Source organism: Carassius auratus, chromosome 34, assembly GCF_003368295.1.
Source record: "Carassius auratus strain Wakin chromosome 34, ASM336829v1, whole genome shotgun sequence".
NCBI classification, from domain to species: domain Eukaryota; kingdom Metazoa; phylum Chordata; class Actinopteri; order Cypriniformes; family Cyprinidae; genus Carassius; species Carassius auratus.
In genome coordinates this window covers 15,278,860-15,305,391 of record NC_039276.1, presented here as the reverse complement: position 1 = coordinate 15,305,391, position 26,532 = coordinate 15,278,860, and the positions used below count along the sequence as shown (strand labels likewise).

The window sequence follows — 26,532 nt, the reverse complement described above, 5'->3', positions numbered from 1 at the left end:
TGGTACTGTAATTTGCATTAAATAAAGAGTAGGATAGCTTGGAAATGACCCTGCATTTGCCACGCGTCTTTCTTTAATCCCTAAAGTCAATCCATTTAGACTAAAGTGCAAGGAAATGTCTCTCTTTTTCTTCACTCTTGCATAATATGTTTAAAGGTGATTGTGGTAAGTGCCTGAGTTCAAATTAAAAAAAGCATTTTAAGTTGCTTTGGATTAAAGCATGTGTTATAGTCTACTAGCGTTCAAAAGGTTGGGGTTAATTGGTTTCTGAAGTATCGTGTGACTGGAGTAATGATGCGGAAAACTCTCAGGAATAAATTACGTTGTAAAAAATATTCAAATATCAAAAAGTCTTAATTATGATTTAAAGAGGACTTAAATTTATAGTTTAATGTGACGATTAAACTTCAAAAGGTTATTATTATTTCATTGAATAAACAAGGGCTCTGTAAGCTTCAAAGACCCTGCTGCTGCTTTGTTTACTGCTGTTACCGGGGCAACAGTTATATTTCTGCGTTCCGAAAGCGCCTCCTGCTGGAAGCGAATGAATTTGCATTTTCAAAAAGCCCTTCTGTTTTTGTTCAGACCAATGTGAAAATCAACCCGTTTTTTTTTTTTTTTTTTTTTAACACTGCAAACAAGCAGAGTTATAAATCTGATCTGGTGGTTCGACAAGATTATAAATACATTATAAAATTTTAAACAATTAAGACAGTAAATTATATTTGTGTTAATTAATTAATAGTTTTTAGATAATGGTTTAAATTAATAATTGAAACGTTTGACTCATTTATTAAAATAAAAAATGATGTGAGTAAATGTGAGGTTTATCTTTTTATAAACCTTTTTGTTTTTGTGAAAACCTGTATATGAACTGTAAATCATGCTTTTTACAATCATTTTACAGTTATGTAACCATGCTGACCTTTTGCGCTCATATGGTGTTAATGTTATTTGTTTAGGTCTTAAAAAGTCTTAAACTTGAGCTTAAATATCCTGCAGAAACCCTGTAGAAAATAAACAGTTACACAGTTAAAGATTCTACACACATGCTCGTAAATTGTACATTTTATTTTCCTGAGCGGGACATATACATCTTACTTTGCAAATAATCACTGTAAAGACAGAAGACCTGAGTGCACTGTGTAGAAATGATTCCTGTTGTGACAAGTTTCCTCGTCATTTATCAGACAGGAAAAAATAACTGCTTAATCTAAACAGGATGCTAATATGAAGGCATTTATAGAGTCACCTGACATCTGAATACTCTGATAATATGTATTAATATTTATAATAATTAAAGAATATTTTCCAAAAATACTGCACTCCTGGTTTGAACCCTAAACACCTGCTCTACACTGTCATGTCACATCCACATGACACTAGCTCACAATCGTCACATTGATTGTTTTGTAGCTTTAATGACAAAATGAACCACAAAAGGTCCAAATGACCTTCAGATGCTTTCTGATGTCTGTTTAGTAACTTAGCTTTAAAACATGAATGTAGTAAGTGAAAAAGGTTACGCTCACAGCTGAGTGTAGAATATTAAAAGGCAATCGCTTCTTAAGAAAGTGTCTGTGTGATGAACTCTTGCAGCCTCCATGAAATTCTGAATCTTCAGAATTGTAGACATTCATATGTTGCGCAAAATACAGCAAGCTTTTTTTTTTCTAGTAAAGCATTCACAACAGACCAGTTAGCACAACTCTTTTGATCCCCAGCCACATATCAGAGCAAATCTCACAAAACCTGACAAGAACATAATCCATGCCCAAAATCAAATCGCATACTTTGCATAAAAGCCTATTTTTCCCATACTCATTCCTGTAATGAAAAATAATTATGGAAATGTAACAATGCTATTTTTTTCAATATGTAGAGTAAATTACGATCTGAACATGATCTTTATGAGATTCATAACTCCGTTTACATTCTAATCTGGAAAATGCCTGAATCAAATATAGCTACTCACATATGACGCCGTCACTGATATTAAATAACCTGAACACAACACACCTTGAAGCGTTAAATTTATACGACTATTTTGCATTTCAAAATTAATAATAAATAAACCGATTCATCAAGGCAGACTATTAGCACAAATGACTATATGTATATCATCGTTTTATACATTTGTGATCTAATGCTGCCATGATAACTTTCTCTTACAGCATTTTCAAGCTTCATTCATTCAGTGAATGTAAGAGATATTATGTGCCATCCTACATCTGCTTATGAACCATAGAAATTGTTCTTTCATGAAAAGATCCAGAAAAAGATTGCTCGTGAGATAAACTCATACACAGTTACATTTAGTAACACACTTATAAAATGAGAGTTTCACATCTGCAGTGTGCTGTTCATTATCAGTAGTCACAGTCCTTGTCTTGAATATATTTCAGTCCTTAGTGTCCTCAGATGAAGGTCAACGCAGCTGGTGATAAGAGAGTTCAGGAGTTCACCTGCTCTGTGAAGGCTTAGCTGTCTTTGCTTATTATTTCCAGTAAAAGCGGAGACACTTCAGGCTGAATGTCCTGGATTTTCAGCACTTGTTTCGTGTACTCTTCATTCATGCTCCTCATCTCAGTCAGGCACGCCATGATCTTTGGGAACAGCAGACTAGCAGAAGGAGAAGATTCAAATGAATGTGCAATCTCCTCATGAGACGGAAATAAAGCGTTCTTACTGTTTCTCTGGCTCGGTCCTCTTGGCCTCAATGTAGGTCTTCAGGGTGAGAGCTAGTGTTTCCTGGTTGCGGTCGATCACGCTGTGATGTTTCACACCGGGCCGATCTGTGGACGAAACACACATGTGTAAGAGGGGAAACAGCTGGTGTGTTCATGTGAACATGAGCTTCATCTGAAGTACCTGGTGAGAAGAGCGAGATGGCCTGCATCAGCACATACTCCTCTTCACGCAGGTGCAGCTTGCGCAGTGTGTAATGGAAGTTCATCATGGGGTCCAGCAGATGACGCTGGAAACCAGCTGAGGAGGAAAGACACAAACGGATGCAGGATGTCTGCTTGAAAATGCCCTCAAAAGCATGTGTAGCACATGCTGTAAGGTGGAAAATCACCCTAGATTCATTTATTGATGTTTCATTTTTAAGAGGAGGAGCTTTTTTGTTAATTAAAATAAAGCTGAAATCGAATAAAACATAAATATTAGATGGAAAACTAGCAATTAGGAAACTTGAAAATTATAACTGAAAATTATAATTGAAAATTATTTTTGTTTAATTGTGTTTAAGCTTAAATTCATAAAATGAAAACTGAAATAAAAATAAAATAAAACCAAAAATAAATATCTAAAGATTTAAGAAAATCATAAACATTTGTAAAAAAATGTAACTTTAATTAAATTGAAAACTGATTAACTAACTAAAATTACTAAAACCCATATGAAAGCTAAAGAGAAATATAAATAAAATGAAAAACTAATTTAAAAAAATCACATCACAAAAAATCAATAAAAATATAAGAAAAGGAAAAAAAAGTTCAAATAAAAACATTTCATTTTAACTGTATAACATAAATGGCATTTAGGCATTAAGCATTTGTATCAGATAAAAATCAGGCTAGAAGTGTTGACAAAGTCAGTGTGCAAAGCTCAAATAATTTGGTCTTGAAAGAATTGGTGGCAAATATTCATATTGGATCTGTCTTTAGTATCTTATTTTGTGCTGTATACTGAGGATCTTTCTTAATGCAGATGTGTCCATTTGATCTACATTTGTACTGATTTCAGACTAGAAGCATTTGACATGTTAACATGGATTATGTGTGTGGCGTTTTCGTGTTATGACATGGTAAAGCAGTCCCATGGTTTGCTTTGAAACAATGCATGTTGGTTAAACAGAAGAGCTGTTGTGAGTGACAGCTGTATGAAACTGGATGTCACAGTAATGACATTCAATTCAGAGTTCAATTTAAGGCTTTTACAGCTGCGTCTCAGAGACTGTAGAAAATCAGGGTAATTAGTCAACATGGAATGAGATGCCACTTCTCGAGCAACCATAATAATTTAGCCTTGATTAGCAAATATAAAGAAAAAAACAAGGATGGATTGAAGCTTGTAATACAAACAGAAACAGTTATTTTAAACTGCAATAATATTTCGCTTTTACTGTATTTTTGATCAAAAAATCCAGCCTTGATGAGAATGAGAGATTTCTTTCCATAACATAAAAAATCTTGCCAACTCCAAGCCTTTGAACGCTAGTTTAAGCACACTACTTATAACAGTATAAGTTTTTACTTAAAAGTTTACATTTCTAATGATATGATTCTTCCGTCTTAAGTATTACAGTGTATTGTGCTTGCAGTGTTCGAGGAATGCAATTAATAAACAATAAAATACCAATGTGCATTACAAAAATCTACCTTTATACCTAATAACAAGACTCCAGAATAGCTAACCACTTATTCCCAGGTACACAAAAACATGGGAAACACTGATAAGGAAGAAGTCTGACCCTAGTGCATTGCAAAGGTAGAAATGCATGCTTGCCATATAGTCTGTAGTAGATATTGGTTTCTAATTTACACATGTCATACATCATAGTCTATATAAGATTAATGGAGACCTCGCATGGCGTCATCCAGGCAGTACTGCAGCGGGCCGCACTCCCAGATCCCCGTCTCCTCATTAAAGAACATGTTGAAGTGGATCAGAATGATCTCAAAGGTGGCGCCTTTCAGCAGCGAGATCTGGTCGTCTATGATTAGAGCCCTGCCATTCGAAACACACATTGACTAAAACAACATGAGCAAAAAAGGTGTAAAGATGTCTTGTCTGATCACTTGTGAGTACCAGTGATGAATCTTTATATCAGATGCACTGAACGAGGGCCGGTATTCACCTGAACATCGTAAGCGTCTTGCCGAAGTTGATTACATTCTTGATCATGTATGTGGTGAGGTCTGTAAAATGTGGCAGAGAGGTGAAGATGGCACTTTTATGCCGAGTCTTCTCTGTAGTTTCAGGACTGTGAATGCTGAAGTAAGGGAACGAGGGGGAGACAAAGCTGATGGTCTGCTGCACAGCATCTTCATGCGTGGTTGTGCAAGTCAACCTGCTGCTGTTTGGCTCTCCAGCGCACCGAGACTTGGACTTCTGATCGCGGTCTAAAGGCTGCGGACATGAAACCTCTAATAAAGACAGTGCTTTAAGACATAGCTCAGTAGATATATACAGTATTTGTCTGAATATTTAACAGACGATCAGTATAGGGTACAGTAAGTATGTTACCCGGAACTGAATGAAGTGGGCACAAGTCATGTCGAAGGTCTTGTGATGTGCGGTGAGCAGCTCCTGTATGACAGCTTCCTGTTGAGGGGAGAGCGTTACAGGCTCCTCCTGCATCTTCTTCCTCCTGATCTGCATCCTCCGCTTCTCCACGGCCTCATCCGACATGATCACTGAGGAAAACAACCAAAGGGAAGCCACTATAGAATTTTTTTTAAGTAATAGTGTGAAATATTATTACAATAAGTGCTTTCTATTTGAATATATTTTTAAACGTAATCGATTCCTATCAGTGATGCACAGGTCAATGAATAAACAACCCGCACCCGACCGACATTTTCAACTAACCCGCCCGCAACTCGGACCGCAAAAAAAGAAAAAGAAAAATTGTACCCTACATGCATTTTATGAGTAGACATGAGTAGTAAATGCATCGCCCCTTTATATTAATTTAATTACTTAAATAGGCTTTAGCCTACATGATAAGTGTTATGACTGCACACATAAAGCTTGCCACAAAGAACCGGTAATGAATATGAATGTGTCTAAATTAGCAAGGAGACATTTAATTGTTTAGTAATAAACAGTTTTTTTTCTGTGTCACTGCAAAGATTAAGTTGATGATGCATACTCGCCATGAACGCCAGAGAGAAATGCACATTTCATATGGATTACATCATCAGAGAGTAGCCCATTTATTTTGGTTTGAATATTTTCGTTTAAAAGTAGATATTTCAAGCTTTCTGTAATATATCGCCTATATTTCTTTTTAAACCCACCGACTAAAAGATTAAGACACTGCCTGACCCAAAATATCACCCAAAGTTTCTACAGCTTGTTTCTTAGCCATTTCAGAATCTGGAAAAAATGACTGGGGCTAACTTGTTACTTCAGTAGAGCGATATGACTGTGTGTAATGTACGGCATGATAAACGCTTGTCACTTCTGCTGCCGAAACTTCGTCAGCCTGTGGGTCATTTGGTTTAATGAAAAATTATGATTTTTTTTTTCTGTGGTACTCACATGCACCATGTTGCTTCACGTCGTATTCTTCACCATAACCAAAACTGCTTTTGCTTAAAATGCAAAAAGCTCTCTCTGCTTCGCCATCTTCAGGTCTTAACCAAGAGCATGTAGCTGTCCATTCGCTATTAAAAGTGCATCTTCTTTTTTTCGTTGCCAGTGCTTAACTCGACCTAACACGGCGCGCTCTCTCCAATTTGAGATTATTGAAGGTTGAGGAGGTGTTCGTGCACCAGTCAACAGTTTGATTGATGTACGACTGAGCCTATTGGCTAACACTTTTATTGCTCTCCTCTGGACTATTGGACATAAGTTAACCGTACGCCTATGGACGTATCTGTGTATTTATTAGGCAGGGTCGAATGAAAAAGCGGGAGAGATGCTCAATTTGAATGAGGCTGGACAAAGGTACAGTACAACGTAAATCGGCCAACGTAAAAAGTGTAGGCCTATGTATTTCTCATAACCATTAATCAATCATTTGTGTCTCTGTGTAAAAGCAGCTTTCTTAGGGATTGGGGAACAGAGAAAAGTAATACTCAGTCAAACTTACATTCCCTCCTCATGCCGATTGAGAGGCATTTCTGGAGTCGGCAGGACTGGCACTGTCTCCTGTTGGTCTTGGTGATGACACAGGTGTTCTGAAACGGGCAGCAGAGCTGTGCGGGGCGCTTCATGACACGCCTTACAAACAAACACAAAACCACATGCTTGAGTCAATCTCACTGACTGCAGGAAAAATAAGACACCACAAGATATGAGCGCAACTGTCTACCAGTGTCAGATGTTAACTTAATTAAACCGCATCATTTGCCTGCTGGCCCTGAATTTCAGAAGAAATCTTTTTTTTTCTAACTATAAAATACACAGCATTCTGTCCAAGTCTATTAATTAAAGGTTTCCATTAAATTTAAACACAAATTCTCAGTATGTAAATATTTTTAATCAACTCATCAATGCAACATCACGTAAATGCTCTGCTAGTTCCCTTTCAGTCGGTCACGTTCGACGTTACGAATGGGATCTCGCCCGAGAGCCCAATCACCTTCGAGTGGGACAAAACGAGCCAATGGTACACAAAGTACCTTGGTCTGCGGAATTTGCATCGCGAGCTCCGCCCCGCAGAGCGGGTATATAATGAGGAGTTGGAGACGTCAGCTCATCAGGAGATGGTAGCAGGACCACTCCTCCGGGGGAATCCTGTGTTCTCGTTTTCTTTTTGTTCTGCCACTGGCCCTGCGGCCGGTGGTACCCAAACCTTCACTAAAAGAGCTGTTTCCTCTACCTCCGGGTCTCAAGAGGCCACGAACGACAGCTGGCGACGTGCTTCCTCGCCGCTCTCATTCTCCTCTCCCCTTGCCAGTTTCCATGCAAAGACGGCTCAAGAACGCTTCGCCTTCTCATGCCCTCTTTGCCACTTGGAGTCAGACGAGTGCCCGCACTCCACCCCCGCTAAGGGACGCTATGCCTCCCATGCCGGGGCTTTCTGTTCCACCACGCTGCCCCACTGTGGGTACGCCTGTAGCCCCCTTGACCCCGCTGGTTTTGTTCCTGGGAGCCTGGCTAGAGCTCCCCAGGCCTTCCCACTGGCTCATCCGGATGCTCAGGCTCGGCTACGCGATTCAGTTTGCCCGGCGTCCCCCCAGGTTTCGGGGTGTCCACGCGACGATGGTGGGCAAAGATGCCTCTGTCATGCGCGCAGAGGTCGCGAACCTGCTGGCAAAGGGCGCGATAGAGCCGGTCCCTCCAGCCGACATGAAGTCCCGCTTTTACAGCCCTTACTTCATAGTACCCAAGAAGACAGGTGGGTTACGGCCAATCCTGGACCTGCGTGCCTTGAACCGAGCTCTGCACAGACTCGGATGCATACTTTCATGTCTCCACTACACAGACCGTTTCTTCGATTTGCTTTCGAGGGGCAGGCATATCAGTACAAGGTTCTCCCATTCGGGTTGGCCCTGTCTCCCCGCATCTTTACGAAGGTCGCGGAGAGAGCCCTGGCTCCTCTCTGGGAACAAGGTGTCCGTATCCTCAACTACCTCACTCTCGAGAGCGGTTGTGCGAGCACAGGGATCTGGTGCTCAGATACCTCGCCCGACTGGGTCTTCAGGTCAACTGGGAAAAGAGCAAACTCTCCCCTGTGCAGAGGATATCTTTTCTCGGTATGGAAATAGACTCGGTCACCATGTTCGTGCAGCTTACGAATGGGCGCACGCAGTCACTGCTGAATTGCCTGAGACAATTCGAGGGCAAGAGAGCGGTTGCACTGAAACTGTTTCAGAGGCTCCTGGGGCATATGGCGTCCGCGGCGGCAGTCATACCGCTCGGGCTACTCCATATGAGACCGCTTCAGCACTGGCTTTGACCATCACTCCGGCCTGCCGCCAATACTTCACCCCGTGGTTGGAGCAGAGGTTATCCCACTGGATAGTGGATGCTATTGTCCTGGCTTATCAGGCTCGAGACCTGCCATGCGCCCTAGGGGTGAGAGCTCACTCAACTAGGAGTGTAGCTTCCTCCTGGGCGCTGGCGCATGGCGCCTCCCAAGCAGACATCTGTAGAGCTGCGGGCTGGGTGACATCTAACACATTCGCAAGATTTTATAATCTCTGTGTAGAGCCCCTGTCCTCCCGGGTTCTCGCCCCTTCGGGCCAGTAAGGACCTACTCGGTGTCAATCCGCTTGCTGCGCCATTCCACTCCGCGGACTGGATGCGTGCGATATTCCCCTCTGGTGAGTTCCTCAGTCAGAACCCTGGGTTCCTCCAGCACTGTTGATGTCCAACACTTGCGTACATGCCCCTTGGTCAGCCATGTGTGGGACTAGGTGCCTCCATGTGTCGTGATTCCCCTTCTGGGTAATCCTACGTGTGCATGTCCACAATAAGTCTCTCCGCAGCATGTGTCTTTCCCTTGGCAAGCCCCTTGCCAGCTCTGTCGTTGAAACTTCCACCCTGCGGGCTGGGTACCTCAGAGTTCTTATGTATCACCACCTTGGTAGATACCTGCCTTCTGTAAGTCCTCCCACGGGCAGGCAGCCTGCTAGCATATGTCCAGCTGGAATATGCTACCCAGTGTATTCTGTGCGAGATATAGACCCTCACTCGGCTGGCCTCATGACAGGGTGCTATCACTCACACGGGTCGCTGGAAGACAGCCATGTGGCGTTTTGTAAGGGACCCCATACGTAACGTCGAACGTGACCGACTGAAAGGGAACGTCTTGGTTACGTATGTAACCCTCGGAAAGGAGACGTTCCGTCCCCTTGCCACATCGCTGTTGCGCTGAACGGCCGGGTCACTGGCTCGGCTCCTCAGCGAAGACTTGAATGCGAGTTGCTCGCATTGCTCCTTATATACCCGCTCTGCGGGGCGGAGCTCGCGATGCAAATTCCGCAGACCATGTACTTTGTGTACCATTGGCTCGTTTTGTACCACTCGAAGGTGACTGGGCTCTAGGGCGAGCTCCCATTCGTAACATCTCCGTTCCCTCCTTCAGGGAACGAGGGTTACATACGTAACCAAGACGTTCTGTTACATCTAAATAATTTGCTTGTCAGAAAAGCAAATACAGCAAAAATATGAAAGCAAGTGGTCATTATTGAGACTGCAGACACAAAGCTCATACTTAACCCAACAGCATAATAAAATAGCATAGAACAGAATAAAATAAATTAAATGTTAGATAACATACAATCAAATGAATGCACTGCAAGGGCATTTTTGGATCCCTAATTGAAAAAAAAATCTGAAGCATTTTTGTTAATAGTGTTAATTCATCCCAAAATGAAAACTATAAGTCATCATTCACTCACCCTCATGTCTTTACAAACCATTCCGATCTTCAGAAATTAGAAGTAGGTGTTTTAAAGAGCATTTTGGCTAGTTTGGTCCACACAATGAACATTCTTAAAAAAATATCTTATTTTGGGTTCCACAAGAAAAAAATGCTATACAGATTTGTAAAGACAAGAGGCTGATGATCACAAGCATTTTATTTTTGGGTGGACTATCCCTTTAAAAGCAGACCCTTTTGTCTATGAATTATAATATCTGGCTATATATGAAAATAATGATACAAAAGAACAACCGTATCACCAATGGCTGATTTTGTTTTCTGAAAAAAGTGTGTAGGTTGGTCACAAATTCATATGCTATTGTATTGGTTTATTTTTTTCACAGGTTGCTTTAAAAAAACAATTCAGAACAATAAAAACTCAATGCAACAGAAACATATCATACACACACTGTAATAAACATATCCTTGATATCTGTTGTTTTGTTCCAACATTCTTTATTAAATGCTTATAAAAAATTTTAATTGTACTTATTTGGGATAGTTGGGTCAGCTATTAAAGAGATTATGATTCTGTCATCATTTCCAAAGCTGTATGACTTTGTTTCATGGAACACAATCACACATGTTATGGAGGAAGGGCATCTGTTGACTCACCTGAAGAAGCCCTTGCAGCCCTCACAGGTCATGGCATTAAAGTGGTATCCTGTGGCTTTGTCTCCACATACTTGACAGACTTTGGGCTCGTCATCCTCCTCTGTTTCATCCTCAGACCCATCACCATGTCCCGAGTCATCCAGGGGAGAAAGCTCCTCCATTTCTTTACTCATCCTGAGCTGGAGTAAGCACTGCAACAAAAGACACGTCACTATCACTCATATCTTCACATTACCACCCATTTGTTTCGACAAATAATGTCTTCACATAGAGAAGACTTAAAAAAGCAATCTAAAAATTCATAACCAAAAACTGCTGAGCATCCAAAATTAGGCTGCAGTCACTAAACTACAGCATTATTTATTTATGTTTATTTTACACATTTATTTTTTAATCCATTGTCAAGTGATTAAAAATGTCTTAAATATGAAAATAAAAATATATATACACACACACACACACACACACACACACACATATATCGGCTCTATATCGGCTATCGCCCCCCCCTTCTTTCCAAGATATCGGTCATTGGCTGTCAAAAAAACAATATCAGTCGACCACTACACACAAATGACAATATCTAAACCTAAACCTGTCTGAACGCATCAATAATAAAATCACAGTGAATAAAACAAGTATCAATTATCACATATCCATTACACAGTTAGTTGTGAGCAGCACTCTTGGCTGTAAAAAAAAGTAAACGACAGCAGAGCAGGTCCAGAGTTTAGGAAACATACCCTTTGCATGATCCGTGTTAACACAGAAAGAGTATGTACTCCAGGGCAAGACCTTTATCCTCAATAAGCTATTGAAAGAACACAGCGCGTACACATACAGCAATGACAAACAAAGCTGACATTATATGTTGCCATGGTATCCACCTGAGACCACTAAGCATTGGTCAAGTCAGACTCCTGCTCTAAACCATTAAACTGAAGTGTGTGCAGCATTATAGTCTACAGTTATTCACTGTTGGATTAAGGTTCCTTTTGTTATTTATTTTTTCTCCGTGCATGAGGGAAAAACACTTAAAGGGAACAGAATTGGTGTCCAATAACAAAATGTAATTCTTCTTCTTCTATTTTTATCATACCGTATAAACTATGTTTATTTTATCTTAATGTATAAAATAGAATATTTCATTGTTACAAATAGATGATTTAATTTAAATGTAATTTTAATAATTATGAATTACATTTTAACTACCGGTAAGTCAAAAAATTTTGTGTAATCAATTAATATTTCATTGTTGTTTCTTGAGCAGTAAATCAGCCTATTAGAATGATTTCTGAAGGATCATGAGACACTGAAGACTGGAGTAATGATGAAAATACAGCTTCGATCACATAATAAATTACATTTTAAAATGCATAACAGTTATATAAAATTGCAATATTCAGTTTTATTAGAATGTTGATCAAATTAAATAACGTCTGGCAACCTGTTATGTTTAATCAATTACATTTCTAAAATAATTTCCTATCTAAAATAAATCTTTTAAAGTTCACTCAAAAATGAAAATCAACTAAGACTGGGAAATAAAAGAGTGAATTATGATTTACATTTAAAATAATTCATCACTCAAAGCCATTGTACAGCTACAGAATACTTGCAATTGCAATGTAACTTTGCAAGTTACTTTACCTTTCCTAAAATATATATGCAATATTTACTTTTCCTAATTTTGTAAAAAAAAAAAAAAAACACCACCAACAAAAAAAGGCTTCAACATTTTTCTAAACTTCTACTTTTGTGTTGCATGCAGGTTTATAAAGAAATGAGGGTGAGTAAATAATAACAGCATTCTCAGTCACTCTAATGATCATCTGTAAAACTGTATTTATTAATCCTTCACTATCATCTCACTGATATCTTATCATTTACTGCTATTCATTCAGTTTTGACTCCTCATGGCTTGTTTTCAATTTAACCACACAAAGATTTGCTTTCACATACGGTACAAGTCCATCAGACAATAGCGGCCTATTTGCAGATTAAAGTCTTTAAGGAATTGATCCTTAAACCTTAATGCTAACAGTTTATGTAGAAGAACTATGTAAGGATCAGTCTGAGTTCACTCTCTGGGTCCAAAGAACAATTACCTGCTCGTTAGGAAATGTGCTATTTTCTTAATGTTTTTTAGTTGCCTTCGTACAATCCAAGCACAGGTTTGTCAGAATCAAGAGGAAGCTGAGAGCTTGAGAAGTGCTTCAGTTACCCTTCCTCGTATTCATTCAATCTGACTTGCTTGTTTAGGATTTGCATTGTGAAATTCAATTTTGGAAAAATAAGAAACATTTTAAGGGAAAACAAAAATAAAAAAAATAAAATAATAATAATAAATATATATTTTTTTTTTGACACACACACACACACACACACCTGTTCAACATGTAGTTATTAGCTAATTTGTGTTCAACTTCCAGATCAGCATTTTTGGGCTTAACTAACATTAAGCAAACACATGAAGCTGGGATGTGAGCATGTCTTGTCCGGAGCTGTGTAAATGCATTTTTCATTAGCTAATGCTCTATTGATCCATCGTCTAACTACGTCAAAAATTACATTTGTTGATTTGAATAAAAATTATAAGAAATGTATCAATAAGCCAAAAATAAATAAATAAATCAGAATGTTATATATCTGTTGATATAAAACCGTAAAATCTATAAGATACAATTTCAGCTCAAAACATCCTTATGTGACATGCTACATTCACACTTAAGCTGAATGTGGATCAAATTAGATTTTGTGCTGAAATCCAGTATTTTCTGAGATTGTGCACATTAGCTTTCAAATATGAGGTTGAGAAGAAAATATATATTTTTAAATTAATTATATGTATTAATCAAATTATACACATGAGGGGGTTCACAAGTCTGAGGCCATTTAAGTTTTTTTCTTTTATTTAATAATTTTTGTATTTAATTTCTATCATTTTGAATAACATTTGTTATTATTCATAATGACATAACCCTATATAGATAGATAGATAGATAGATAAATAGATAGAGGTCTTTAATGTGATGTACAGTTACAAGCACACTTCATTTACATCAGTGGACTTCATATAGGTCCAGGACTATTAATTTGCACATCTAAAAGTCTTCCTATGCATATATCTTTATTGTTAATAATGCGTTAGTCAAGTAGGCTATGCTTCATTCTGTATAATTTAACCACTGTCTGACAAAAGCATATTTAAGTGTTCATCATTTACAGAGATCATGCATTCATTCACTGATTGAAGTCCTACACCTAATTTCACTGAACATTTTCTCTGTACTCTATGATGACGTCATACTGTACGCCTGAGGACAAAAGATTCAACAGGCTTTAATAACTGTAATTAAAAAAAAATGGTTGGGTTGTCGGTTTGGGTTAATAATTTTCTTTTTTCTCTCCAAACAGCAGAGCTGAATGTAAACTCTGATCTTTCAAGGCAGTGTTTCCCATACATTGATTTATACAGCTTTGACTTTTAATAAACATACTCTGCACCTTTCAGAATCAAAAAGCAGTGGAGGTGTTTTCATATGAATGTATCTTTAAATGGAACCAACTGTCTTCAGAAAAAGATTTGATGTAAATTTCATTTCATCTTTCCTATCCACCTTATTCTTCATTGCGGAAGTAAGCCTATGCCTCTGGTTCATTAAAACGCTATGGGGAAATAACGAGAAGATTAACAATGTGCAGTAAATGGGAAAACTGTTTGTTCATAATTAAGATAATACATTAATACAAAAAGGTAAGACACAACAATTTGCTATATCAAGCAGCAAAATGAGCTGTTTTGTACAGCTAAAAATAACTGGACACAAATGGACCGGAAGACAGACCCTTAAAGATTACAAATGGCCATGCCCACAAGTAGCAGAGCCCTTGAAGTGTGTTCTTTCTTTGAAGGGTGCGTGGCATTACTTTCTCATATAAGCGTTCAGAACTCAACTCAAGGGAATCACTTACTAAATGTTACCTTGAAAACACTGCGTGGTGCGTGCAGCATTCAGCACTCAGTTATCAGTTATTGCAAATGAATATTTATTATTATTACTATTTGTATTACATTAAAATAAAGACTTTTAATTAGCCAATTCTACTTACATTTGTATGTGAAGTTGAAATCAATCTCAACTTTTAAAAAGCATCGCAAGATCTACTAACCGAAGATCACAGAAACCACTTCTGTGAAGTGACCATCACATTTTCCTTTGCTAATGGACTTCTGGAAGGGCCCTTCGCAAAGAAATTCAGTTGTACACTTACGATAGCAACATTCCTAATTTAAGCCATTCAAATAAAGCCATTTTTGGAATTCACCCAATGTCTAATAAAGTATCATTTGTGAGCGAAGCGCTGCTTTGATTACAGCCGTTACTGAGGAAACCTTTATTTCTGCCGCTCCTAAAGTGCCACCTGCTGGGAGAGAATGAATGGTCTTTTTCAATAAGCTGGTCTGCTGTTTTGAGACCAATGCTAAAATCGGCCGAAGGTTTTACGCAGCAAACACGCAGAGTTGTAAATGTGAACCACAAGAGAATAGCACCAACTTCAGTTACCCCAGATGTGTCAGGGTTTTGCAGGGTCTTTCTTGTGTCTATGTCTTGTTTCAGCACATGGCCTTGTTTTCCTTATCCATGTGCTTCTTTAGACCCTCCTCCAGAGATCACACCTGTCATTTCCACAGAAAACGTTCCTGTCAGTCCTATGTCAAGGTGCCCAGAGATCACTCCTATCATGTCCACAGATTTTTTCAAGTGTCCAGAGATCACTCCTGTCATGTCCACAGATGTTGTCAAGTGTCCAGAGATCACACCTGCAGAAGTTGTCCCTACCTACCTTGTCTGTCTGGCCATACAAATTGTTCCTGCCTGTCTTGTCACGCCTACAGATGTTGTTCCTGTCAGTTGGGTCATGGCCATAGAGGGTTTTTTTGCCTGTCAAATTATGGCCATATAAAATGTTCCTGTCTTAAATGGGGAATCATCTCATTTATCATCTGTAAAATATGGAGTGCCACAAGGGTCCGTCCTAGGTCCCCTTCTATTTTCAATATACATGTTACCCCTTGGTAATATTATTAGAAAATATGGAATTAGCTTCCACTGTTATGCTGATGATACTCAGCTATATATATCACAACGAGACCAGATGAAACTTCTAAATTGTCTAAGCTAACATAGTGTGTTAGAAATGTAAAAGATTGGATGACCAATAATTTTCTCCAATTAAATTCGGATAAGACAGAGATATTAATTATTGGACCAAAAAACACTACACAGAATCTTGTAGATTACAATCTGCAACTAGATGGATGTACTGTTACTTTCTCTACATTCAAAAATCTGGGTGGTATAATAGACAGCAACTTGTCTTTTGAAAATCATATTTCCCATGTTACAAAAACTGCATTCTTCCATCTTAGAAACATTGCCAAGCTACGAAACATGTTATCTGTTTCTGATGCAGAAAAGCTAGTTCATGCACTCATGACCTCTAGACTGGACTATTGTAATGCACTTCTAGGTGGTTGTCCTGCTTCGTCAATAAACAAGCTACAGGTAGTCCAAAATGCAGAAGCTAGAGTCCTTACCAGGTCAAGAAAATATGATCATATTACCCCAATTTTACAGTCTCTGCACTGGCTACCTATTAAGTTCTGTATCAGTTACAAATTATCATTACTTACCTATAAGGCCCTAAATGGTTTAGCTCCTGTGTACCTAACTAGACTTCTACCACGCTACAATCCATCACGCTCCCTAAGGTCACAAAACACTGGACTTTTGGTAGTTCATAGGATAGCAAAGTCCACTAAAGGAGGTAGAGCTTTTTCACATTTGGCTCCCAAATAAATCTAGATTAAAAACACATCTCTTTCGACAAGCATTCGAATAATGTATCTTAAATTGTGAGTGTAGTTGCATCTGATCAAAAGCGCATTTTTATTCTTTAGCTTGGGTTAAACTAATTAATTTCACTTTGTTGGATCAGCAGCTATGCTAATGATGTCTGTATTTGTTTCTATGTTTTGCCACGGGATTTAGTAACTAGGATTTACACAAGCTCCAGTTTGGATCCAGAACACCTGAGAAGAGATGATACTTATCCTCAGAGGACCTCAGATGATGCAAACCCTGAATCAACAACAGAACTAACAAATATTGCTACAAGTGTGACTGCATCATATAATCATTATTAATTATTAATAATATTAATAATGTTCATCATCTGGCTGACTACGTCTTGTATAATTTTTTTCTACAAATCCTGTCATACATGCACAAACTGACAGTCACCACTTATAAGCTATTACTAAATATTGTAGAAAAAAAAAATTCTGTAAAGTTGCTTTGTAACAATTTGTATTGTAAAAAGTTGAACTTGAATTGAATTGTCCCGTTATATCCTCGAATGTTGCCCTTGCCAGTTGGGTCATGGCCATAGAGATGGTTCTTGTCTTGTCAAGTCCTCAAGTGTTGTTCTTACCTGTCATGTCTGGGCCATACAAAGTGTTCCTGCCTGTCTTGTCACGCCTACAGAGGTCGTTCATGCCAGTTGGGTCATGGCCATAGAAGGTGTTCCTACCTGTCAATTTATGGTATAAAATGTTCCTGTCTGTTCATTTTAAATAAATGTAATTGCACAAACATGTTCTGTGTAAAATGTTCCTGTCTGTCCTGTTATGTCCTCGGAGGTAGTTCTTCAGTCGGGTCATGACCATTTAGATGTATTCCTTTTTGTCTTGTTAAAGGGGGGGTGAAATGCTATTTCATGCATACTGAGTTTTTTTACACTGTTAAAGAGTTGGATTCCCATGCTAAACATGGACAAAGTTTCAAAAATTAAGTTGTACGTTTGACGGAGTATTTTTGTTCCCAAAATACTCCTTCCGGTTTGTCACAAGTTTCGGAAAGTTTTTTTCGAGTATGGCTCTGTGTGACGTTAGATGGAGCGGAATTTCCTTATATGGATCCTGAGGCACTTCTGCCGGAAGAGCGCGCGCTCCCGTATAGCGAGGCTGAGCAGCACAGACATTTCACTGATCAGAGCGATTCACTGATCAGAGCGAGAGCGTCGCGAAATGTCACAAAAGAAGTGTCTTTTTGGTTGCCAGGGCAAGACAACCCTGCACAGATTACCAAAAAAAAACAGCATTAAGGGACCAGTGGATGGAGTTTATTTTTACAGAGCATCAAGGGAGTTGTGCAAGTGTTTTTGTTTGTTCCCTGCATTTCGAAGATGTTTATTTTACAACCAAGGCCCAGTTTGACGCCGGATTTGCACATCGCTTATTTCTTAAGGATGATGCAGTCCCAACGAAAAAGGGTCACGATCGTGTGTTGGAACCGCAGGCGGTGAGTAAAACTGCTTAAAATATCTCTGCCTCCTTGTTAGTGTGTCCCCTCCCATTCCGGAGACCCGGGTTCGAGCCCCGCTCGGAGCGAGTCGTTGCTGCTGCTGCTCTCGTTCAGTTTCAGCCTCGGGATCTGTTTCTGGATCATAAATAAACGGCTGAATCTGACTGTTAGCCATGGTTTGTTTTGGATGATGGTTTTTGCCTCAAGGTAAAGTCACAGCTTCCAAACGCTCTCAACGCAAAAGCCTACTTGCGCTCGTGATTCTTTAGCTCCGCCCACACATCACGCCTCCAGCTGGTCGTGTTTTTCCGGGAAAAATCGGTACAGACTATCTTTCTCTTATGAATATAATAAAACTAAAGACTTTTTGGAGTTATGAAGGATGCAGTACTACTCTATAGGTACTCAAGATTAACAGGATATTGAGTGAAAACAAGCATTTCACCCCCCCCCCCCCCCCATGTTTCACCTGTGGAGGCTGTCCCGAGGCTGTCCCTACTCTCCCTGTCATGACCTCTGAAGATGTTCCCGTACAGTCTGCCCAAGCCCAGTGCTAACCGCTTATGATGCTGACTTTCACCCCACCGTTGGAGTGGACACCAGGAGGCATCCATTGGGAGGGGGGTAGTGTCAGTGTTTTACACTGACATTGTTTGTATTGTGTTTTCTTTCTTGTGTCTATGTCTTCTTTCAGCACATGGCCTTGTTTTCCTTGTCCATGTGCTTCCTTAGCCCCTCCTCCTTGTTTCCTCTTTACCACACCCTCTTGTTAGCCTAGTTGGTCTAATTGTGCTCCCCTGTCCCTCATGTATTTTCCTCCCTATTTATAGTGCACCTTACCCTTTTGTGTTTGCTGGTCCGTGGTCATTCTCACCCCCTCTGTCTCTGTCTGTGGATGTGGCTGAAATATGTTCATATCTCCTTGTCTGGTTGGTCTTGTGCCCGTGTCTCCCTGTTTGGTTGGTCTTGTGCTCTTGTCTAGCCCTAATAATTCCATTTCCTTGTCTTGCTCCTTTTGTTTTAGCTTTTTTGCTTTTATTTGTAATATTAATTTTGTTTTTCTAGTCCTGATTCATGGTTTTGTTTGATCGTTCTCTTAAGTTGGTTAAATGGGTAATTTCTTATTTTGTTACTTTACTTTTATTAGTTCATTGGTTTATATTCTTTGTCTTGGATTTAACTTGTGTTTTTGTGGAGCTTTGTCCTGTCTAGTCTTGTGTTCGAGTTCTTGACCTGTCCCCATGTGTCCTGCCCGGGTTCTACCTGCCTGGCATCTGGTCTGTCTCCAGAGTCGGTGGTCAACAAGTTTCTGAGCTCTGCTATATAGTGCCTTGTGTGGTCTTCTCTATCAGCCTGGTCTTGCCAAAGTATTCTGCCAGTTGTTTCCTGAAGCCTTCCCAATGGCCTTCCCTAGCTGTTCCTGTTTATTGTGTTCCTGTTGTGGTATCTTGTGCACTTCACTTCCTCCTTGTATCAGTCTGTCTTGTCAATAAAACCTTGTTATATTTCACTGCAATTGGGTCCTCCTTCCTATATCTCAGACAAGATGAGCCTGTGTTATCAGTTTTTAACGGCTGTTGACGAGGAATAACATTACATACATTGGAATGGCACAACTGACCAATCAGAATCAAGTATTCCACAGAGCTGATAAAAAAAGTAAATAAAAGCTTAAAACAAAGGCTCATTTGCCAGGGATGGGCGTATTGATCCTGAAGTATTGATATATCGATACTGATGTGAGTATCAAAAGTATTGATGGTTAGGTGTTTGTTTGTTTTTACCAGTGATTTTCTTTATTTAACAAAAATGAATAAATGTGTACAAAATGTTTTGAATTGAACAATTAATCTAGGTTAGTGAAAAATTGTGTGGGAAAGAACTAGTTTCCTGCTCATCTGAACACACGCAAAGGCTGCAAGACAAAACTAATCGATCTCTAAGAGCATTTACTCACTTCTGGGCTGCACTTCCCAAAAGTTTCATAAGAAACCATTGATACTTTAGGGAACATTTTTATATATTTGAGTTATTTCACAATGAACAAATTGTAATTGTAGCCTATATTGTTTGTGCAATTACATTTATTTAAAATGAACATTAAAAGTTAATATTGATCATGTTCTATTCTGTAATGTTAATATAAATCATACTATCATAATAAAAAGTTTACATTTTATGCATGCAACTGCCTGTCACTTGCAGTCCCATGTGAAAATGAACCATGGTGGTTTTACTAAACTGACTGTAGGTTTCCATGATTACCACTATACAGTAAACATGTTTTAACCATGTGTAAGCAAAAATATAACCTAGCAAGTTGCAATAAAGGCAGTGAATGTTAAAATGCATTTCAAATATAAAGTTAAATATAAAATATAAAGGATATCATTACCCATTTTATTCAATTTAGAAGTGTTGTATTGTGTAAGTGTGGTATTGCTGACAATTTGTACACTGTCAATAATAAGATAACATACTGGTTAGATTTATTTAAAATTAAATATGTTTTATCGACATAATTATGTATGTGGTGAAATGTTGATTAATAATTCTTTTGACTGCACCGTTTCCTAGTTTAGTTTGAACATGCCGCTTGGTCACAACTGCTGTCTTCATGGAAGCTTTGCTGTCTTCATGGAAGCTTTGCGTTCAGATATTTCAACTCAAATCAATATATTGTGTCTAATTTAATTAAAGTTGCGGTAGGGAACTTTTGACGCTCTAGCGGTTAATAAACAGAACTGCTTGCGTCTTGCGGAAGAACATCGTAGCCGGAACTACTTCTCTCTGTTTATGTCTATGAAGAATCACAAAGGTACTGGGTTACTCCGCCGCGGTATCCCCGAAGCAATCTTAAATAGTCCGAATATAAACACTTATTATAGGTGCACCCTAGTGATTCAGGACAAGCTAAAAACACGGTTTGGAAAATGGATTCATGGTGTACTCACTTATTATATACATTTTTCTACATTTTGAACACAAACAAAGTTACGGACCGCAGCTCTGATTGGTGGTTTTTTACCGGGAGCGACGGAGTTTCTGCAAATGGCAATAGGACACTGGGAGGAGCCAGAGGAGCTTGATTTTTTTCACAGATTATCTGTCTCATATTCTACGGTCAGGATATAATGACAGGTTTAATAAATATGTAAAAAATATTTTTTTTACAAAAGTTCCCTACAGCACCTTTAAGTGGCAAGTAGGCATGTAATAAGTGGGATAATCCCTTACTTAAAGTAGTGTTTATAAGTGCAGCACTGCTTTGTCTAACAAACTGAGTTGCTGGCTGTCTTAAAATGACAGCTGTCAGTGTAAAAACCTTGTCCCAAGATGTTTTAGATCAGTTTTGGACACAGAAGGACCACCATTCAAGTGGGACTTAAATATGCCATGGAGGGATATAAAAAAGATTTTAAAATAAATATAGTGGTAACAAGATTAATTTGGAAGCAAGTTTTTAAAGATCGCAATGTAAGCGGTTACAGTCGGCATGATCAAAGGATTTCCTTAAAGAAATACCGGTGCTTGTAAGACAAAATAAGCATTTAAATATTAAAAGTTCACGCAAAAAAGAACATTTGCTGAAAATGTATACCTTCAGACCATCCAAAATGTAGATGGGTTTGTTTCTTCATTTGAACAGGTTTGTAAAAAAAAAAAAAAAAAACAGAGAGAGAGAGTGAGAAATGTTAGCTGTTTTAGAATCACAGCTTTTCGCTTCACAATAATTTAGTTGATGGACTGGATTGGGGTTGTGTGGATTACTCTTGGTGTTTTTATTGGCTGGTTTGGACTCTAATACTGATGACAGTTGTGTCTAGTGAAATATTGCTTTAAGCTACAGTGTTTGATTTTATGCAGATAAAATGCAGCATCAGAAGAGCTTTGTCATTCTCATGAAAATCAGTATGTATTCATTTCAGTCGACAGCACACAAGAGTCAACACATAGTCACTGTGAAGTGTAAAAGCAGCTACAAACATTTGAATACATGCAAGGATGACAAAACCATTCACAACTCAGTATGCAAAAATTATACTTTACTAGATACTTTACAGATAACGTAAAACTGAGCCTGTGCATTTCAATACAATGCACAAGTGTAAAGTCTTATTGAATATTTGAAAACGCAATTACATCTCTCAATATTTTTTCTTCTCTCAATATCATTAATGTTCTGAGAATGCAGGACACTTAATCTTATCTCCCAAAAGAAAGATAGTTTCCTTGGTGTGTCTTCCTGGTTCTTTGACATCGTGTTGTGTATATTGTGTATCATTATTATCATAGTATATATAAAATAAATGTGACTCATTTATTAAGATAGTGTATTTAGCTCCAGGCTACCAGTTTAGGGTTATATTTCCTTACGGGAAAAGTAATTCTACAGAATGTCCAAACAACAGAAATCTTCATTTGAGCAAAAGCATGTTTAGCTATAACTGCAACAAGGTCAACACGCTAGAAACAGGCCCTTAGTACAAACCGCACAAAGCAGTCGGATATTTAGACTAAATTAAACAAACTACAGCAAATATAGATTTTTTTTTTTTTTTTTTCATAAGGTTTCATAAGAAATAAGGTCAGGGTCAGAGACAAACTTTTCCATTATTTGCCTCCAGGAATCAATTTCCGGTGGTAATTATTTTTTTATTTATTCATTAACTTGTTTCTTTGAAACAGATCTCCAGTTTGCAAAGGTTTCCTGAGGCAGACACACTGAACTAAACTTTGTCATTTTCAGCAGTGCCTAATCTAAACACTTCTGACTGGACTTCGCATCCATAAGCTTAACATAGATGTGTGTGATTGGTTATAATGATTGATTGGTTATAATTGCGATGCTGCAAAAACACACACACACAAAAAAAAAAATCAGATTCAATATGAGCCAGTCTAAAAGTAATGCAGCAATCTATCATGTCACAGGCCGGCCGTAATGGGCATTGTTTTTGTCCCAACACCCTGGATACTATGTCAGTAAGACATCTAGCAAAAACATTTCTTCTTTATAGATTTATTCTTATTCTGTGAGTAAAATAAAAACACAGTACACACGTGTTTTTGCTAAAACCAAACAGTTATACATCCTGACATATATTCTAAAACACAACTAATATGTTAACTGAGCATCTGAACACATTGTTCGGCTTTCGTTCTGTGTGCTTTTCTGTGACACGCAAAGCTTGAAGGTTTTCTTTTTTTTTCGATTTAGCCTGACTCGCAAGTTACTCCATATCAATGCACAGCGCTCTCAAAAACTAAATCGGTTTGGTCAAGGCATTCAGTCAAATATTTCTGAATAGTGACCGTTCATCCAGGTCATTCTAAGCATGGTGGGGTCAGTCTGCATTCTCTCTCACTTTTCATACAAAGGAAGAGATCTCATCTCAACGCTGTTACAGACAGAAATGTGCATGGCTTTAGAAGACTTCAGCATTCATTATAAACATAAATAGCTTTGGTCAGCAACAGCCAACAAGTCTCTAAAACTATTTTTTTCGGTGGGAAATCAGTTAACCACAAGAGACACAAAGGTCTGAATAAGAAATAACTTAAATGGGTAGTCAAAAATAAATAAATAAATAAATATTTACTACTTACATGCTAATACAATCCTGGCTTTCTTTCTTCAGTGTAACACACACTCACTCACTCTCTCTCTCTCTCTCTCTCTCTCTCACACACACACACACACACACACACACACACACACAGATATATTTTGAAGAATGCTGGGAACTAAACATTGGCGCACTTCCACTGAATGGAGAAAAAAAAATCTCAAAATACCTTAGAGGTTGTTTGACATGAGGGTGAGTAAATTTAATCACAGATTAATAAGGATAATATTAGTGATAATGACCGACTGCCAGTGTTTTTAATGATTTTGTTGAACAGATACGTGAAAGCATATCACATAAGAATGAAGATAAAACAACAGTGAAGGGGCACTGGGTTAAAGTTAACAGACTGCGCAGACGATCGTTCTGATTGATATCGACAGGTCAAGTTCAGCACAGATTCAAATAAATGTAGCCTGTGCATCGCGCTCAAATATAGGCTATAGTGAATATATTTCTGAATGAATGCGGGTTATGCTGACAGCAGAAGTTTGTCTGCTTTATCTGACCTTCGAGACGACCCCTCAACAGTACAGGATATTTAAATCCCATCAAACAGGAACCGTAGACTGGAACCCTGTCAAACGCACAGCATGCACATATTCATTCCTATAGTTTACAAGCGGCAGTATTATTTGTAAGAGCACGTTCAACTTTGTTGTCACGTCTCGCGATCTACTTTACTCCATCAGCTAAATAAAAACAGACGCACTTACCATGTCACATCAGCAGGACATGCTCGCAATGCCTCAACATGACCGTGTCCTCCGAGCTCCGACGTCAGTCATGACTCGATCCGATCCCATGTACTGACTTACAGTCTTACAGTCCTGCTTTTAAAGAACGCATATAATACGCACAAGTGATCGAGCACCAACAGAGACGTACTTCCTGGTTACAGATGTCCTGAAAACGACACGCGAGAAAACATGTATGCCCTCCTCGCGAATGCCGTTGCTTGTTTTCCTGTTAGGTCAACAGAGCAGATCGTGTGAATGTCGAGGAAAGAACAACCAATCACAGGCGGGGCAAACTGAATGCAGTATTATGCAATTTGTTTATGGACAATTATGCAACTACTTCTACAGCAGTAGCTATAGGTAGTGTGCATAAGCCAACAATGTATTCATTTTCCTCAAGTGCACCTCTCATTATTAAACTTAGGCTAGGTGTTCTGACAAATAATGCTACCTATCAAATTATGCTACCAACACTGTATTTATTCTTCTATATGGGTAGGTTTATGATTGCAGTGGGTGTAGGTGTTAATAAAGCCTCACACCTTATTAATAATATCATGCTGAAAGCAAAATCTGATAGCACTTCTCGCTATCGAATTATGCTGCATCTGTTTTAATGGAAGGTAGTATAGAAAAATCTGACAAGGAAGCATGGCAATTAGCTAAAATACAGACTACTTATAATTTAGTTGATCATTTTAGTTTTAGTTAAACAACATAAATCACACAGTCATACAACTGCTGTGTGCTTAAAAACTGTTTAAATAATTCACAGGAAAAAATAAAGTACACCAGAAAGTACACACGTCATCCTTTCCCTTTATAATCACCCTTTATAGTTACATATTCACAATTTAGGCAATGGCTGAATTTGTAACAGTACACTACTACTTATATCTCTGCCAAAAGAAGTGAAGTTACATAAGACTTCAACTCTTTTATTGTATTGGTATTTCCTTTAGGAATGCTAAACTGGTTATTTCTCATTCAGTTAGATGCATGGTGTTATACAAAGTGGATTACATGGATGATCTAGATATTCAGAGCACAAAACTGTAGGATCGGAATTGGAGCTTTCATCATGTTAACCATTTTGAGATGGCAAGGTTCAAAAACACTTGAATTTAAGTAGTTTAAGAAGGAACATAATGTCTACAGATCAGCTGAGCCATGCAAAAAAACAAAAACAAAGATTAGGCCTACTAAATCTACCATATCGTGCTATAATTTCAGGAGATACAGCCCATTTCTCAGACAGGATCTAATGGACCTAATGGTCAGAGAATCAAGACTATTAGTGCTTAGCATGAAATGGTTTTAAATGATGGTCTTTATTCATTTTTTCCCCCCATAAAAACTAAAATGAAGATGTCTTAAAGTCTTTGTTTTTAAGCTATTCTTTACTTTTTGAGTTTGATGTGTTACATTATTGATGTGGAAAAAGTTGCACAGACTAATTAAATGCTGGTTTTATTGTGTAATCATTAACTTTGGACTCTAGCTTCTCTTCTTCTTTGGACTCTTGTTCATTATCTGGCTCAGCTCGCTGTTCATCTACAGTTCTCTCTTTACAGCAGTTCAGTCAGTGTACTGTTTGAGTAAATGAATTACTCCGGGATATATGTTTGTTTGAACTCAGAGGGAGTGTCAGCCACATTAAAAAAGTTAACAGCTTAAGTCATTTGTGGATTAATGCTTATTGGAGACGTGAACCGTTTAAAACGATTCAGTTCGATTTGGTGAACTGGTTCAAGAAGATCCGGTTACATCGAGTGATTCAGTCACGAACCGGATATCACTAACTGCTTTGTTTTTTTAACTCTCTCACAACAGACACGGAAGAGAAGACAATGATGAATAAAGTCATAGTTTTTGTTATTTTTGGACCAAAATTTATTTTCGATGCTTCAAAATATTCCAACGGACCCTATGATGTCACATGGACTACTTTGAAGATGTTTTTCTTACCTTTCTGGTAGACCGTACACACAGCTTCAATGGAGGGGCTGAGAGCTCTCGAACGAAATCTAAAATATCTTAAACTCCGTTCTGAAGATAAACAGAGGTCT

At 38.4% G+C, this 26,532-nt stretch overlaps 1 protein-coding gene across 1 annotated transcript; it reads right to left on the bottom strand.

Annotated features, from left to right (window-relative positions):
* Nucleotides 1–1,056: 1,056 nt before the first annotated feature.
* Nucleotides 1,057–24,706, bottom strand: LOC113053286 (nuclear receptor subfamily 1 group I member 2). The gene is made up of 9 exons (XM_026218195.1): nucleotides 24,440–24,706; nucleotides 10,724–10,914; nucleotides 6,827–6,957; nucleotides 5,254–5,423; nucleotides 4,865–5,136; nucleotides 4,589–4,734; nucleotides 2,872–2,988; nucleotides 2,690–2,795; nucleotides 1,057–2,622 (listed from the first exon to the last, which is right to left on the bottom strand). The coding sequence occupies exons 1-9, from the start codon at nucleotides 24,440–24,442 to the stop codon at nucleotides 2,481–2,483; spliced, it is 1,278 nt and encodes a 425-aa protein (XP_026073980.1). The 5' UTR covers nucleotides 24,443–24,706; the 3' UTR covers nucleotides 1,057–2,480.
* Between the last annotated feature and the right edge of the window lie 1,826 nt (nucleotides 24,707–26,532).

Bases quoted from the DNA above. Each gene is read 5' to 3' on its own strand.
- LOC113053286 (XM_026218195.1), bottom strand. The intron at 5,424-6,826 runs GTAAGTTTGACT...TGTTTTCCTCAG, and splicing joins AATCGGCATGAGGAGGGAAT to TGATCATGTCGGATGAGGCC. The intron at 2,989-4,588 runs GTCTCCATTAAT...TTTCCTCCTCAG, and splicing joins CCTGGATGACGCCATGCGAG to CTGGTTTCCAGCGTCATCTG.